Here is an 18,561-nt window from a genome sequence, read left to right as displayed (position 1 = left end):
CTGTAGACGTAATAATTATTTTTATTTTAATATTAGATATTTTTTTATAATAACCTGATTAAGTGTTGGACTACAAAATTGCTGAAAGAATTGTTCCACAATTTGGCCAGAAGATGGCGACGTAAAACAAAAAAAAGTAACGATAGAAAAACATAGTGAAGTTCTTTCTTCGCATTTCCAAGTGATGTTAGGAAGCTGGGGTCAGAGTGCATGGTCAGCCATGTTACAGCGCCCCTGGAGCACAGAGCGTTAAGGGCCTTGCTCAAGGGCCCCACAAGGACCACGGAAGATGTGTATGCCTGGTTTGTGCGTATGTGAGGGAGAAAGACTGGCTGGTGTAGCATTAATATCTGAACATGGTTATGTCTGAAGATGAGACATAATGCAAGAAAGGGTTTCCATAGTCACTGGTGTATTACTGTCCAAAACGTGCATCATGGGCAATCAAAAATATAATAATATCGATAAGAAGAAGAAAAAGAAAAAAGCAGAAGAAGCCATATAAGACAAGACACTACAGGTGAATAGGCCAGTGTTTAAGACTCATCCATCAAAGATCTATTCCTGTCAAGTGTTCTTCAGCAAACTGGAAACTGTGAAAACGATGGACTGATTATGCTTTTGAAGTTCCGTCCCAATCCATGATGGAGAGTTTTACTTGGTTTCCCACATTGACTCAATTCTGTTACTGGGAATCTGCTGGGGAGAAGTGAAACCCAGTTTGTTGCTTTTTAAACAGTAACTTGTTGAAACTAAAAGTATAAGTGAAGAAGATGATCCAGGAAAATGTCTCTCAGAGGAGACTTACCCAGGAACTGATCCAACAGCATGCTAATGAAAACACCTCTGACTTCCACAGCTCAATTTTTATACAAAGTCAATCAGTATCCAGGCTTTTATTTGTTGGTGCTCTTATGGACATTGATTTGTGCTGTTCATTGTGTTTTATGGAACAAGAGGAATATTGAGTAAACTGAACTACAGGATTATGGGTAAAGACCCCACAGTGTAGCCTCATCAATATTCAATACTCCCAGAAAACTGTTTTTCATGCTGGCATTCAAGAAACTGCAAATGATGGTATGGAACTTAACTCTGGAGAACTTTGCAGCAAAGCAGTGTATTTGGGAGGTGGGGGATTAGTGGTTACGGTATCACTCTCAATTCGAAGGACACAAGTTCAAATCCCAGCACCACCAAACTGCCACTGCTGGGCCCTTGAGCAAGGCCCTTCACTCTCAGACTGCTCGGGTGTAAGTTGCTTTGGATGAGGGTGTGCTGTAAATGTATTTCTTGATCTGGTTTTGAGCTTCAGCCACGATTCAGTTCAAATCCCAGAGATACTTTTCTCTGAGAAAAACCTGTAGGCCCATTACCACTACACAAATATGTGTTTTTCCTCAAAGTGCTGACCTCACTAATGCTCTTGTAGCTAAATAAACATTAATCCCCACAGCTATGCTCCAAAATCTGTTGGAGAATGTGGTTTATTATAACTAATGCTAAAAAGTAGGATTGCTGTCCACAAACATCTCTGGTGAAACTGCTGCATCTGGTAGACCTTCAATCATCTATTGCATTACCATCAATATTGCGGTTCTGTGACCGAGTTTGTTTTGCCTAATGATGTTTTTCTAGGTGTGTGTTTGTGTGTTTGTTTGATAGTCGGTGTACTAGCAGCAGATTCTCACCTCGTGACCATGACTGTGCCCGAGAACCCTGTGAAAAGTCTCTCAAAGGTTCTTGCTGTCATCATACTCCCAACCTCCTCAACCCCTCAACAGACCTCCACATGATCACATGACCTTGCATAAACATGTGCCCTAAAGATCTACTAGGGCGATGCAGGCTCATCAGGTGAATGTCTGGGGTAGTGATTATAGTCAGGGGTTCAAACCTGAGCACCACCAAGCTGCCAGCATTGGGCCTTTGATCAAGGCCCTCAACCCTTTCGGCTCCAGGAGCGGTGTACCATGGCCGACTCGCCACAGCTTCCGAACAAGCTGTGATGTGTGAAGGAAATGGATTATTGGTGAATCTGGTTTTCTTCAAGTACTAGAAGAGCCTGTACAAGTGTCATCACAAGAACTCGGAACACTTCCTAATGCATTTCCTCCACTGTAAGAGCTGATTCTATTTTCTCAGGGCCAGAATGAGTGCTGCTATGGAGCTCATTTCAGAATAAGAGTCACTCAAATCCTGATTCCGTTTTCGATTATTAACTGCTGTGGCATTATAAAAGAATATTCGAATATTCTAAAGACAACTGAGGCAGGTTTCAGAGAGATCTTTTGAACCGTAATACATTGACAGATCATTTATTTGTCTGAAGTCTGAAATGTACATTTAAGAGTAAAGTACAGGGGAAATGACTAGATGAGAAAAAGGGGAGAAGTGTATGAGAAAGTAGGAGGTCGTTTTGGTATCTGGTTCAGGATGAAGTGTTCTCCTACACTGTCACATGCAGATGTACATCATTTACAATAAATCATTAAAGATTATAAATTATTTTCTTTATTTAATACTGTAAATCTGTTTAGATGAGAATAAAGCCAAGCTAGCAGTGGGCGAGGCAGACTGCACTCCCCCTAGGGGTAGTTTTTATAAACCGAATAAAATGATCTGTATGTGAAAGACTCAGTGAAATGACTCATTCTGGTTTTGCTCACCCAAAGAGTTATTTCATCTCTGATTCGTTTTCCTCCGCAGGATTTATTTTCATATATTTTTATTCCATTATACTTATTTTATTATTTTCATTCCCAGTTTGGTAACTATCTTTCTCTCTCTCTCTCTCTCTCTCTCCAGCGTACAGTGGCGTCTAAAATCATTTATCATTATAATTAGAAAAAGATTGAAGACTGAAGCCAGAGTTCAGAAAAGAACAGAATATTTACACTTTAATATGTTGCATGTTTCATCTGTACATTTTAACAATTACACAAAATGTTGAAAAAAAAATACAACTTAATTCTTCATCTCACAAAAATACACATATCATCAGTTAACCTGTTCCAGGTGTGCGTTTCCTGTTCCAGGTGTGCGTTTCCTGTTCCAGGTGTGCATTGGTGTGTGTTTAATGGAAATAGAGTGGTGTGTATCACCTATTTTAGGTGTGTAAACAGCATTTGTTCAACATGTGTATGTGTGTTCTGGCACTGAAGTGTGTGTGTGTGTGTGTGTGTGTGTGTGTGTGTTAAAGCTCAGCCCCAGCAGGTAAAATTATTTTGCAGTGTTACACAAGTTTGCTAAAACTGTGTGTCTGTGTGGGGGTGTGTGTGTCACACAGCTGTGGTGTGTTTAATGCTGTGAAAGCTGATGCGTGTTGGGGATGTTGGGATAGACATCGCCCTGGCAACCCGAACACGGAGGGCGTGGTTATCCTGCCATCGGTGCCAACGTTTCCTTACTGCAGAGCGTACCTAAAACACACACACACACACACACACACACACACACACTCATCAGGGAATTAATACAAGGAAGCGTGGGAGGATTCAAGCTGACAAAAAAATTACGATGCATGTGCACGTGTGTGTGTGTGTGTGTGTGTGTGTGTGTGTGTGTGGGTTAGTTTCAATTGCACTTTATTGATTAGATCAGGAATCAGTAATAACATTGCTGACTCAAACACAAATGAAATGTCTGACCTTTAAACCTCTCTCTCACACACACACACACACACACACACACACACAAACACAAACAAACACACACACACACACACACTAATCAAACAGCCAGAATTCCTCTCAAGTTTCTTGGCATGACAGGATTCACTAAGTGAAGCATTCTATCGTTTTTATTGATTTATTGATTGATTTGTTTGTGTGTTTGTGATTTTAAAGCAAATCGAGTTCATTGCTGGGGGTCTGAAAGCCACGTGACCATGTAGAGGGGAAACTGACGTTGTCATGGAAATGGCGAGTATACTTTCCCTCTTCCTACCGCACACTCAACTCGGGACATTGCTTTATGTTGCTTTATGTCACACACACACACACACACACACACACACACACACACACACACACACACACACAGGGCTGCAGCCGTCTTGTGTCTCTGATTTCATTCAGAATGACTCCATAAATAATATAATACACTCCTGTTGACATTTGTTTAATGTTAATTAGAGCTTATAAGAGGCGCCTCGGTGTGCACGTGTGTTTGCGCGTGTGTGTGTGTGAGTGTGTAAGGGGTGAGTGTGTGTGGTTGCACCGTATCAGTGGTGTGGCCTGTTTTTTATCGCTGCAGTCATAACAGCATGAAATGAACTTCAGGGTGGACTCACCTCACCATTCAGGAAGCAGTAAAACACTGAGACGAAGAAACCCTGTGGAGACACACACACACACACACACACACACACACACACACACACACACAGCTAACTAAACGTAACATTTGTACTTCGAAACCTTCAAATTATCTTCCCATCATCTTATCAAAAGAAAGGACTGTAATGGAAGGGAGGCAGGAATCTCACACTCACACACACACACACACACACATTCTTTTTCATGTGTGTTTTTCAAGTCACTGTTAGTAGTATTGAGACATCAGAAGACAAAAAAAAATGTACCTCTGTGTCTGCATCTGTCTGTTCCTCTGTTTGTGTCTGTCTGTCTGTCTGTCTGTCTGTCTCCCTGAGTCAGTCTGTATTTTCTATATGAGCACGCCGGTGCTGTTCTATAACGATGTCAGTAAACAGTGACCCCTCTGACTGTTAGAGATCACTGACACCGGAGACTCCCTCCGTAACCACGTCCCCCTTTACAGAAAACCTCACCGCATCGTCGCCGCACACGTTTTTAACGCGTTCATGTGCGGTGTGCGCTCAACACGTCCCTGTGAACGAGCCGTTGTTATGGGAACCAGGACGCATTAGAACCAGCGCGCTGCTGTTATGGAGCATGAACACACGGAAATGAACACAGCTGTTACTTCTGCATTAACAGTCAATTAGTGCGGGGGAGAGTTTCTCTGTGCAGCACCGATTATCTGAAGCAGCCTCTCGCACATACACACACACACACACACACACACACACACACACACACACACACACACACACACACACACACACACACACACACACACACACTGTCTCTGTTACTAGGAATTTTAAAGTTGTGGAATTCGCTTCATGTGTCTCTGTCCAGTGGGGCATTTCCTGTTCCTCAGTCGATATTTCATCATTCTTTATTAATAAACTCCGACACGCTGTTCTTCTTCAACTTCTTCTCTCTATTTCCACATCTTATGGCAAAAAAACCTCTTGGTGTACAGGATATGGCTAAAAGTATTGGGACCCCTGACTTTTCCAGTCATATGTGCTTCTACTCCAAACTGCTTCCCCAAGCTTACAGGCATTAAATTGTGTAGGACAATTGTGTTGGGGTGCATTTACTTTTTTATTTCACTTGAACTAGGAGACCAAAACCAAGCCAAACTCTGTGCACAAAGCCAGCTCTATGAAGATCTGCTTTCCATGTGTTGGAGTGGAAGATCTCCTGCTGTAGAGCTCCAACACTATTGAACACCTTTTGGATGATTTTTTTCATGCTGACTGACCTGAAGGCCTCCTCACCTCACCTACAAACGTGCCTGACTTTATTTACACCTTGTGGCTGAATGAATCTCCTGTGGTGGAGAATCTTCCCAGAAGAGTGGAGCTCATTATAACCCTTAAAATAAAATGATTTTATAGGAGGGTCAGAAAGAAAAAATACAGCTAATAGATAGATAGATAGATAGATAGATAGATAGATAGATATAGATAGATAGATAGATAGATAGATAGATAGATAGATAGATAGATAGATAGATAGATAGATAGATAGATAGATGAGTGAGTGATGGATGGACTGATAGATGGATGGATAGATAAATGGACCAGTGAATATTATTATTATGAAACGTAGTTCCTGCCCATAATCAGTGGGCTAATCGTCTCCTGGCCTTTATTAATCTCAGCGTCTGATTGGTCGCTTGCTGGAGACACTCGGTTGGTGAACTGTTTTTAAATCCAGCACTAAAACAGGCATAAAAATCCCAGGAGGACGTATACAGTATATATTCTGATACTTACACACACACACACACACACACACACACACACACCTGATGTATCATACCTGAAAAGACTGCAGGAAGGAATTGAAATAAATAAAGACGATCTGTGAGATGTCATCATCCCCTGGATTCACGAAGAACAGCATGTACGTGATGCCGAGCAGAGGGAGCAGCACTAACGTCGCCTTCACCGCTTTCCTAAAGACAGACAGACAGACAGACAGACAGACAGACAGACAGACAGAGTAGTTAATTAAATTAGCTGTCAATCCAACACTCTTTAATTAAAGAACTAATAACCAGCTTTAGATTTAATAAGAAACGATACGTGATTACAGACACTTCAGTGTGTGTTTAACTCTCTCCTGTACATCATTTTCCTAAACACACAATACATACTGCACTGGCACTAAACTCACAATGGATTAATACATTGATGGATGGATGCATGAAAGGAAGAATAAAAGGATATATAGATGGATGGCCAACCGATTCATCTGTATTGTTGATTAATCAACACCAATAGTTGATTGCCAGAACTATCGTCTATCAGCAAGAATCCATTCATATAGTTTTTCCAGGTTGCGTTATACATACGAGAGTGGCCTCTAGAGGCGAATCTCTCACGCCATATGCTCTTTATTTTGTGTCTATTTTTTTTATTTTTAAAGGTAACTGTTTTGTGCTACTTTTTGTTTCAGTTTCAATGCATGTTTTTTAATTCCCTAAATATTGATTAGAATATGAATATATTCATATTAATTTTTTTCACACTTTCATGATTCAGTACTGTTTTACATTTTTTTTTCATGTTTTTAATAAAGTTCAGTAGTTTTTTACGTGTTTTTTTTATCCAGTTTTTATTTGAAAAACTATCGGTTGATTAACTGAAATTATGATCCAACCTTGCTATCGGTATCGGCCAAATCCACTAGCGCTCAACCTCTATCTTATATTCATTTCCAAAAATGTATATTTAGTTAGTTATTTTATTTATATTAATTTTATATGGCTCATGGCTGTAGCGCTCGTGATTTTACCAAAACATGTTAACCCATAAACCGATGGAGCCTCTGATCATGAGAACAGGGTTACTTCAGGTCATCCTGCTGATGGATTAAACGAAACCTCAGTAAAGCCACTCTGTAAATCAGATTGCTTCTGAAGATTGATGCACTCTTCCTCTCAGACAGGCGTGACTCATGGGGACCTCACATTCACTTTCACGTTATTTGAGTGCTGTCACCAAACAAGGCCATTTGATGGATATTTTAAAACATCCAATCACAGCTGTTTTCTGCCTTGAAGAAACCTGATCTACTCACTGGTAGCACGATGCCCTGATATTTATTTCCGTGACTGTTTTGTGAAAAAGCTTAAACGGTTATCAAAATGTTTATGTCGAGATCAATTTAGATCATAGTTTGCAAAATTGTGACGCTTGTGTGAAAAGATATCAGATCGTCTGCGGTCCATGAGCGGAGTCTGGGGCTGAAACTACTTAGATGTTTAGTCATCTAAAATTTAGCCAGCTAGCTTTATATAATTTTATCTTTAGTAAAAGACTCCAAAGGCTTCAAGGCTTGTTTCAAGTTTCACAGCATTGAGTTTAGGAAAAAACTTTCTAATTCCTGTATAGGAAAATAAATCCACTGATGAAAAAATAAGAGCTGTGACTCCAAGGGGAACTCTGGGTATAACTTGGTGTTCAATATGCGAAAAAGTTCAAAAGAGCTCATGTGGATGCTTATGCAAGGTTCTGTAAGCTTTACAGCCCTATAATTATCACTGCAAACACAATTGTTAGGGTTTAATAGATATTTAAAAACTCATGTGAATGTGGTACGAGTTTGAAAGCCGTATGATGGAGCGGAGCAGCGAGGCATGAAAAATGCAGAAAATCTCCAATCCAGCTGCAGGAATTCAGAACAATGAGGCAGCACACGCTCGACAGACCACATGTGACAGGTAGACACTAATTGCCCCGGCTCTCGGGGCTCGGCAGCTTGTCTAGGGGTGGATAAGAGAAGAATAGAGACAGGAACAACAAACAGCTTTCGCCTTCCTTTCCAATCACTTCATCTCATCTCATCTCACCTGGACTCACTCGTTTGCCTCTCAATGCTAATTCAGCTAGCAGTGTGAATGATTAGCTAAAGGAGCTAGTTCTGGGATTCAGAAGCAGACAGCGTGGAAGAATCGCTTTTTTCTGGAACACATTCTCACACACGTGGTCTGACGCTCAGGTTAGATGATTTATTTTTATGTCCAGCTTCACATTTATCCTGGGACCTCTGAGGTCATGGTGTTTTATATTCCTCGGCCAGATGATGTGCATCACTTCCTTGCACGGATCAGCGACTTTCACACTCCCACACACCTGACACTCTCACATTATACAGGGCTCACTAACACCTCTTTCCACATGGATGGAAGGGTAATTAGCGAACGAGTGAAATCAGGTGCGCTCCAGTCACAAAGTCGTTAACATACGAATTTATCTGATGTTGTGATGGTACGAGACTCAGTCGCTTGTAAGCTACAGGGTTCAAGATGCATGGAGACCTGAGAATAAGACTGTAATTATAACCTCCACACTTCTGGAAAGATGTTCCACACAGTTTTTGTGGAGATTTGTAAAGTTCTAAAGCACCTCAGTGTCTCCTGCTTTAGCCTCACTCATCATCTTTAAAACATCATTTACTTCTTTCATGCTGCATTTTACTTTTCTTCTTTTCAACATTGTTTAAAATCCGCTGGTGTAAATAGTGGATTCTGATTGGCTGGAAATTCAGGTGTAAATAGTGGATTCTGATTGGCTGGATTTTCACCGCTCTTAAAACTGACAGTGGAAACTCCTTCCGGAAATCTCTTCATTTTGAGAAAACATCTCCATAATCTGTAAACAATACATTTAACATGCTAACATATCAAAATAAACATAAACCCACCCTACAGCAGAGCTGCTATATTTATCAACACTGTCTGACCAATCAGGACACTTAGAATTCATTAACATCTGACCAATCATGATACTAAGAACTCATCAACATCTTTCGACCAATCAGGAAACTGAGACCTCATCACCTTCTGACTAATCAGAATGATTAAAGGTCAACACCTTCTTACCCAATCATAACACTGAAAAGTCCGCGACACCTTCTGATAACAATAACACACTAATCCTTCTGTACGTCTCCACATCTGGAGTTTCTCTGTGAAGAAGCCCCGCCCCTCCCTCGGTTTGATTAGAATGAGAGTTATTATCCCTCCATCACCCAGAGGGAGACGTACAGACGGATTAGCGTGTTATTGTTATTCCACTGACTGCTGCGCTTTATTTAAAACATTAACATCCATGTTTGCTCCAAGGCAGTGTGAAGTCCTGCGCCCTGATTGGTTCAGCTTGGTTCTAATAAAGCATGAAAGAGAGAGAGAGAGAGAGAGAGAGAGAGAGAGAGAGAGAGAGAGAGAGAGAGACAGGGACTGGTGTGTTTTACTGTGGGACAACCTTACCTTTTTCTCTCTCTCTCTCGGGACGTCAGTGTTAAATATTCAACACGGCTCAGAAATGGAAACAGATGTTTTCACATGAAGCATATTAGACAGTAAATCAGACCCACATGCTGCCATTATGCTGCAGTTAAAGGTCATGTTTTCTTTGTGAATAATAATAATAATAATAATAATGATGATGATCACGTCAAAATATATAATAAAAACAGGTTGTCATTCTTATTAAAGCCGTAGCCTCAGGACAAGCGGATTTTTGATTACACACAGAAACCCATTTATTAAACAATACGAGGATCCAAAACGCTCGCTTCTGCTCATGTGTGACTCGGGTCAATCATCATAGAAATCCTGAACTCCGCCCACAACGCAGTCTGAAATCATCATCAGCACAATCAGCTAATGAACCTGTTAGCATGCGCCCACGCTTCGGGACACACAGCTGAAATGCTCTACCTAACTTTAAATGTTAACAGTTCCTGACTAAAAAGTGTGCTACATACACAATTTAAATATCTTTGAAAAGAAGATACTTTGGGATTTACTATTCATCATCCAGAGTTGATAATGCTAAAAAAGATAAGTTATAGATGCTGGAGTGCCTGGAATATAAATGACATGAAATTAGTCCTGGAGCAATCCAAGTACTAGTTTGAAAGCCACATGTCTCAGGAGTTTATATTTTTAATTTATAAAAGGTGTCAGATCATAAAATGAGATGCCTACAAGCATTTATCTGAGACTATGGCTGGTCCTGTTCTCACTCCCGATGTTTGAGAGCCACCTGCTAAACTCAGACGTCCATTCATACAGACTGCATTCATATTAATGGCTGACCGTTCAGGCTATTGTTATAGAGCTTTGGGTATTCATACAGACTGCATTAATACCGATGCTCAGGTGCCCAGACAAGCTATTGATTTACAGTAATGGCCATTTATACAGACTGCATTCATATTAATGACTATTCAAATGGGCAGGAGTGTGCCCAACAATACACACGCACTCACAAACACACTTTTTCTCTTATAAAAACAGACGGACAAAACGTATAAAACTGTAAAGGAAAATATAAATAGATTTTTTATCCCCATGCAGATCACCAGACAGCTGTCGTCACTCCGCCCCCAAGAATATTTTTCTCATCGCTGTTACACGCAATCTCCATTAAAACATTTTTTTTACTGTAAATTTTTTCCTTGTATTCTTTACAGTTAGCACGAGCCGGAAACAACTGTTTGCATTACATGCATTCCACTTCCTGCCAGGTGAGTCACAGTGAACGTGATTCACTCTTTGACCACTAAAAACTTCTAAAGTAAGAAAACTAAGACTCATCCACATGGGGAATAAAATCCTCCCATATACCATTAGAACCCTGAACAATTGGTTACATTTTCCATTAATCATGTTGTTTCCATAATGCTACTGGCTGGAAACCAAAGGTTTGAAATGATAGGTGGTGCGTAACAAACGTCACCACCACACCTGCAGAGAGAGTGGATGCTCAAGCCCGAGATTCCACCTGTCTTGGACTTTGTTTAGTGGGTGCCCTCATTTTGTTGTAACACTATATTCTACTTGCTATATTTGTTTTTACACCAAAACACATATGCAAAAGTTGCTCCAAAACAAATGCAAACAATACACCCCCCAAAGTACTGCGACGTAAACAAAAGAATAACCATCTAAATTACAACACTATTGTTTGGTTGGAGCAACAATGCTTTATGGCATGTTCACTGGACATCTATCTTTCCAAATAAACCAGGATTTTCAGCAGTGGATATGTTGTGACTCGTTATTACAATCATAGTGTAAGTACAGCTTTTTTATGCAGGTTGTTTTTGTGTACTGCTTACACAAACTCAAAGCAAAATGCATTCGTCATTGTTTTTCATTAAATCTAAATTGATCTAAAATCACTGCTTGAGGCTTAGAGCTTTAGAATGATGTTTAGTTAGTCATGATTATTCTTCTCCCTTTTTATTTAATCCATTGTTAAACATTAACACTTGTGAATAATGGGACAGACGCAGTGGCTCGACGCTCTCCCTTTTCTTTGGTGCCTTTTGTTTTTGTCTATTTTTATGTACACTTACATTCAGATCAGTAGTGCAAATCCCACATACAGCCGACAAGACCTTCTAATTCAGGGAACTCGGTGTAGTCGAGCCAGGCTGCTACGAGTGAAATTCTACATATGCACAAAATACCAAAGCAGAACACCAGGGTCTGGGTGGATCATCATCATCATCATCTCCAGCAGGCAATCAAAGGAAGAGGAGACACAGAAAGCAAACATGGTGACACTGGTCACGAGTGCTCGATACGTAGAAGAAACTCAACCACACAAACCGCCGCTTCCCAAATTACTGCAACAAACATATTGAGGATTGTTGCATCCTGCTGATAATAGAGACATGGCTACACTCGTTCATTCCAGACGAAGCCATTGAGCTAGCAGGCTGCACAGCATTTTTGGGATAGAAATGAAGACCCCTGTAAGAGGAAAGGTGGGGGTGTGTCTTTATCTTCATAATAGCTGGTGTAATGACACCAAAATTACACACACATTGTTCCTACGATTTGGAGAACCTGACTGCTTAATGCAGGCCCTTTTACCTCCCATGAGAGTTTACTGTTGTTATAGTTACAGCTGTTTACATCCCACCTGCTGCCGACGCTAGCACAGCATTAGCCTACCTTCAGTGGTGTGAATAAGTGTTTGCCCCCTTCCTGATTTCTTTTTTATTTTGCATGTTTTCACACTTTAATGTTTCAGATCATCAAACTAATTTAAATATTAGTAAAAGAGAATACAAGTGAACACAACATGCAGTTTTTAAATGAAGGTTTTTATTATTGAGGGAAAACAAAATTCAAAACTACGTGGCCCTGTGTGAAAAAGTGTTTGCCCCCGAAACCTAATAACTGTTTGGACCACCCTTAGCAGGAACAACTGCAATCAAGCGTTTGTGATAACTTGTAGTGAGTCTGTTTCAGCACTGTGGAGGAATTTTACTTCATTCATCTCTACAAAATTGTTGTAATTCAGCCACATTGGAGGGTTTTCAAGCATGAACCTCCTTTTAAGGTCATGCCACAGCATCTTAATAGGATTCAGGTCAGGACTTTGACTAGGCCACTACAAAGTCTTCATTTAGTTTTTCTTCAGCCATTCAGAGGTGGACTTGCTGGTGTGTTTTGGATCATTGTCCTGCTGCAGAACCAGAGTTCGCTTCAGCTTGAAATCACGAACAGATGGCCGGACATTCTTCTTCAGGATTTTTTGGTAAACAGCAGAATTCATGGTTCCATTTATCACAGCAAGTCTTCCAGGTCCTGAAGCAGCAAAACAGCCCCAGACCATCACACTACCACCACCATATTTTACTGTTGGTATGATATTCTTTTTCTGAAATGCAGCGTTACTTTTACGCCAGACTTAATGGGACACACCTTCCAAAAGTTCAACTTTTGTCTCATCGGTCCACAGAGTATTTTCCCAAAAGTTTTGGGGATCTTCAAGATGTTTTCTGGCATAACTAAGAGTAGCCTTTATGTTCTTTTGGCTCAGCAGCATTTTTGTTCTTAGAACTCTGCCATGCAGACCATTTTTGCCCAGTCTCTTTCTTATGGTGGAGTCATGAACACTGACCTTAACTGAGGCATGTGAGGCCTGCAGTTCTTTGGATGTTGTTGTGGGGTCTTTTGTAACCTCTTGGATGAGTCGTCGCTGTGCTCTTGGGGTAATATTGGTCCGCCGGCCACTCCTGGTAGGGTTCTCCACTGTTCCTCCACTGTTCTCCACATTAATCAAAAATGTTTTTGCCATTTGTAAATAATGGCTCTCACTGTGGTTCACTGGAGTCCCAAAGCTTTAGAAATTGCTTTATAACCTTTTCCAGACTGATGGATCTCAATTACTTTCTTTCTCATTTGTTTCTGAATTATTTTGGCTCGTAGCAAGATGTATAGTTTTGAGGATCTTTTGGTCTACTTCACTTTGTCAGGCAGGTCCTATTTAAGAGATTTCTTGATTGTGAACAGGTGTGGCAGTAATCAGGCCTGGGTGTGGCGAGAGAAATTCAACTCAGGTGTGATAAACAACAGTTTCACACAGGGCCATCTAGTTTTGGATTTTGTTTTCCCTCAATAATAAAAACCTTCATTTAAAACTGCATGTTGTGTTCACTTGTTATCATTTACTAATATTTTAATTAGTTTGATGATCTGAAACATTAAAGTGTGACAAACATGCAAACAAATAAGAAATCAGAAAGAGGCAAACACTTTTCCACAACACTGCATTTAGGGCTATTAGTTTACAGCAGAGAAACCACCCTGAAGTATCTCATATCATAGCTGGAGATTGTAATCATATAAAATTAAAATTAAATGTGCCACTCGAGGGAAAAACACACTGGAAGAAGTCTATTCATCAAAAATGGTTCAAGAACAATACAACTACCACATCTAGGCTAGTCAGACCACCTCACTCCAACATACACACCCCTCTGAAGAAAAGCTCAACCTACCGCAATGATTGTTCAAATCTGGAGGAGCTTCCTCACAGCTGCAGGACTGTTTTGAGGGGACAAACTGGGACATATTTATAGATAATGAGCTGAAGGTGTATACATCTGCAGTGCTCTGCTATATAAACGATGTTCACAATTTCACAGTAAACAAACAAATCATGGTGTTCACAAATCATAATCCCTGAATGAAAGAAGGTCAAAACACTCCTCAAGACCTTAAATATCACCTTAAAGTCTGGAGACAGGGGTCTTTACAGTGCTGCTAGAGCTTACCTAAAAAAAGGCGTCAAGGAGGCTAAAACGTTCTACAAGAGAAAAATTGAGGATCACTTCACCAACCCACAACAGGTGTGGGAAGGTATTAAGCACATACCCAACACAAAACCAGGTATTGCATGACTGCCAAAGGAGACGCCTCATTGGCAGAGGAACTTAACTATTTCTGTGTGCGCTATGAGGTAATAGCAGCAGAGACTGTTAGGACATCCCAATCGGTCTCCAACAACCACATCCTCATAGTGCAGGAGCATGAAGTGAGGCATGTTGGCCCCTATGTTGTGACAGGATGGGTTCTGAAGGAATGTGCAAACCAGCTCTCTGCTGTTTTTACCAAGATCTTCAACCTATCATTGTCCTCATCCATCATAACACTCTACCTGAAGTCTGCCACTCAAGAAGCTCTTCGAGAAGCTGGTTCTACAGTCTCCCACAATCTTTTGACCCTCTTCAATTTGCCTAAAACAGATCGACAAAAGATGCCATTGTCACTGCTCTTCACACTGCACCAAGCCACCTTGAACATCAGGGGAACTATGTAAGGATGCTTTTCCCAGACTTCAGTCCTGGTTTCAATATTGTCATTCCAAGTAGATTAGTCATAAAACTTGATAATCTTGCACTTTCAGAACCCATGTGCCAGTGGATTAGGGACTTTATAACAGATCACCAACAGTCTGTTAAGATTAGGACACTTAGAATTAGTACTCTGCTTCATGCTTACGATCACTGGCACCCCACAGGGGGTTTGTGTTGAGTCCTGAAAAATCCCTTCAGAGGATGATCAACACCTCCCAAAAAAGAATCCGCTGCTCCTTACCCTACCTGGAAGAACTATTCAGCTCTCGCTGCTAACAACAAACAGCAAACAACATCCTGAAAGAACTTCTACCCTCGAGCAGCTGCTTCAGATCCATCACATCACACAAAAACAGACCCCAGAGCCATTAGAGAGCTGAACACCAAGAAACACCATCAGTAAATGCTTGGGACTATTTGCACAACACACACACACACACACACACACACACACACACACACACACACAGCGTTGATACACTTCAAAGACTTCTGCTTCATTTTTATTCATTCCCACTCCCGAGCTGTATAAAGACCTTAAATGTGCAACACTTTATTGTTTAAATGTGTAGTACGATTATATTTTAACAGATCAATTATGTTCACATTTGTAATATTTTATTGTTTTTAATTTTATGCACATTGAGGACTGAAAGTTAATTGATTTGTACCTGTGCGATGACTATAAAGAATTCTATTCTATACTTTTTTATATTTTTTGATGTACAAATTTTTATTTATATTTTTATTTATATATATTTTTTATGTATTTTAATATCAATTATATATTTTTATATTATGTTTTATCTTAATAGTTTTTTATTATATAACTTTAATTTAAACTGTATTTATTACAAGGTTGATTGATTTATTTATATAAAAAGAATCTATAGCGTCCACTGTGTTTTTTTATTTATTTATTTTATATATATTCACTGCAGTTAAATACAGAGTATGTAAGTACCACAAGTACCCTTGTGGAGGATGAACATAAATATCCAGGGAACATAAATATCCTGGGAACATCTTCCCAGAAGAGTGGAGGGAATTATAAAAGCAGAAAATCACATACCAAACTTATCACAATACTTTTGGCATTATAGTGTACATCAGCACCTGACTTTACTAACCCACAAAGTATCAGACGCAGTTCCTCCAGAACCCTGGTGCTCTATTTAACAACCTAAAGCTACATAACAGAACACAGAGTTCAGGACTAGTGAGTGTCCTCACCACAGAAAGTGCATCGTGTGCAACCTGGTGCAAACAGTGAAAAGACAACACAATACAGTGTGGGACAAATACACAAAACACAAAATAGCGCCACCAGTAAACCTGCTGTGTGTTATTCAGTACAATGGGCAAGAGAGAACTGGATACAGGAGTGTACTTTTATATAAACACAAAATGTTGTGCAAAACAGCAGCAGTCAAATGGATGTTCAAATAAACAGCATGTAAACAGTTTTATACTTATAATACAATAATCTAATATGGGTGGTGCTGAACACACAGATGTGTGAAATGAGTATTGAGTGTGTTTGAGTTCAGATTTGTAACATCAGTAACACACAGTTGAGTGTGTGTGTGTGTGTGTGTGTGTGTGTGTGTGTGTGTGAGTTTCAGTTCTGTGTGATGAGAAACCTGATCGCTTGAGGAAAAAACTGTTGCATAGTCTGGATGTGAGGTCCAAATGCTTTGGAATCGCTTCCCTGATGGCAGTAGAGTGAAAAGTGTGTGTAAGGGTGTGTGAGGAGTGTGTGTTATTGATGTGTGAGGGGTGTGTGTTATGGATGTGTGACGGGCGTGTGGGGTCGCCCACATTGCTTTTGGCTTTGCGGATGCAGCGTGCGGTGTAAATATCCATGATAGAAGGGGAAAGAGACTCCAATGATCTTCTCAGCTGTCCTTACGATCCTCTGAAGGGTCTTGCAATCTGAAATGGTACAGATGGGCTTTCCCCAGACTTCCCAGGAAGTAGAGAAACTGGTAGGCTTTCTTGGTGATGGAACTGGTGTTGAGTGACCAGGTAAAGTTCTCTGCCAGATGAACACAAAGGAATTTGGTGTTCTTAACCATGGAGTATGATCGATGTTGTGTATGTTTGTGCTCAGTGTGGTGGTGCTGGAGATGCTGTTCCCGATCCGGACTGACTGAGGTCTCCCAGTCAGGAAGTCTAAGATCCAGTTACAGAGAAAGGTGTTCAGGCCCAGTAGGCTCAACTTCTCATTCAGGTGCTGAGGGACGATCGTGTTGAATGCTGAGCTGAAATCTATGTTTATCTATTATTGTCCAGGTGAGTGAGGGCCAGATGGAGGGTCGTGGAGATGGCATCGGTCATAGAATGGTTTGGACAATACGCAAACTGCATGGGGTCCATTTATGGTGAAATCTTCGGCACGGGGACGATTGTCGTTGTCTTGAGGCATGAAGGAACAATGGCGCTGCTCAGGAAGATGTCGGTGAAGACATCTGCTAGCTATTCTGCGCATTCCCTGGAACGTTGTCTGGTCCAGCATACTTCCATGGGGTAACTCTGCATATAGCTTTCCTCACTTCAGCCATGGATAGACAGAGCACCTGTTCACAGGGAGGATGGTGGTCTTACTCGCCGCCATGTTGTTCTGCACTTCAAACCGGGTGTAGAAGTCGTTCAGCACATCTGAGAGGGAGGCGTCACAGTCACAGGCAGGTGAAGTTTTCTTGTAGTTCATGATCATGATACACACCTGCCACCAGGTAAGGGACAGTGTGTGACAATGCCACTTAGTGTATGGAACAGACACACACACACACGTATATATATTTTTACTTCTTTTTTTGTTTTATTGAAACTACATATTTATTCTGTAGTTTTTAATATAATTGTGATTATTATATTATAGTGTGAAATGTATGATGCCAATAGAGCAACCTTTGAATCTTGGATCTTAAAAGAGAGGGATAGAGAGAGAGAGAGAGAGAGAGAGAGAGAGAGAGAAAGGAAATGGAAGTGAGGGAAATAAAAGGATAGAAAGAAAAGAAGAGAAAGAGAGAGAAGAAAGTGAGAAGGAGGGAGAAAGAGAGTAATAGAGAAAAAAGCAGAGAGGGAGGAAGAGAGAGAAAGGAGGAAGAAGAGAGAGGAAGAAAGAGATAGATGGAAAGAGTAATAGAGAGAGAGAGGAATGAAGAGAGGGAAAGAGAAAGAAGGGGGTTGCTGAAGAAGTGTGTGTGGGGGGAATAAACCAATCAGACGCTTCCTGCTGAACAGCCCCTGTGGCGAGCGGCGTGAGGAATCGTACGCTCTGGCAGCGAGAACACGAGCACGATTTCCCTCAACGCTGGCTGCAGTTCAGGACCAACTTCCAACAGGAGCCGGATCGGGACTCTAAACGTGGCTCACGCGCCAGGCATCATCAGGAGGAGAGAATTCCCGGAGGTCCCTAAAGTTCCTCCATTCTGCTTTAATAAATTATCAGCCTGAAGCTGTTTTTCTTACAGAACTCTCTCTCTCTCTCACACACACACACACACACACACACACACACACACACACACACACACACACAAGCACAGCTCTGAGTACACAAACT

The 18,561-nt window shown here is 40.8% G+C and overlaps 1 protein-coding gene across 2 annotated transcripts in view; it reads right to left on the bottom strand.

Annotated features, from left to right (window-relative positions):
• Positions 1 to 2,873: 2,873 nt before the first annotated feature.
• LOC124387712 (corticotropin-releasing factor receptor 2) overlaps positions 2,874 to 18,561 on the bottom strand; it is a 69,931-nt gene continuing 54,243 nt past the window's right edge. Inside the window, exons 10-12 of one of the 2 annotated variants that reach the window (XM_046852227.1) lie at positions 6,141 to 6,276; positions 4,295 to 4,336; positions 2,874 to 3,422 (exon numbers count right to left, since the gene is read on the bottom strand). In XM_046852227.1, coding sequence (XP_046708183.1) covers positions 3,282 to 3,422; positions 4,295 to 4,336; positions 6,141 to 6,276 — 319 coding nt within the window. In that variant the 3' untranslated portion in view covers positions 2,874 to 3,281. The remainder of the gene's footprint in view (positions 3,423 to 4,294; positions 4,337 to 6,140; positions 6,277 to 18,561) is intronic. The other variant, XR_006926212.1, reaches the window with a different exon arrangement.

Source organism: Silurus meridionalis, chromosome 6, assembly GCF_014805685.1.
Source record: "Silurus meridionalis isolate SWU-2019-XX chromosome 6, ASM1480568v1, whole genome shotgun sequence".
In the NCBI taxonomy this organism is placed as follows: domain Eukaryota; kingdom Metazoa; phylum Chordata; class Actinopteri; order Siluriformes; family Siluridae; genus Silurus; species Silurus meridionalis.
This window is presented reverse-complemented; position numbering and strand designations above follow the sequence as displayed.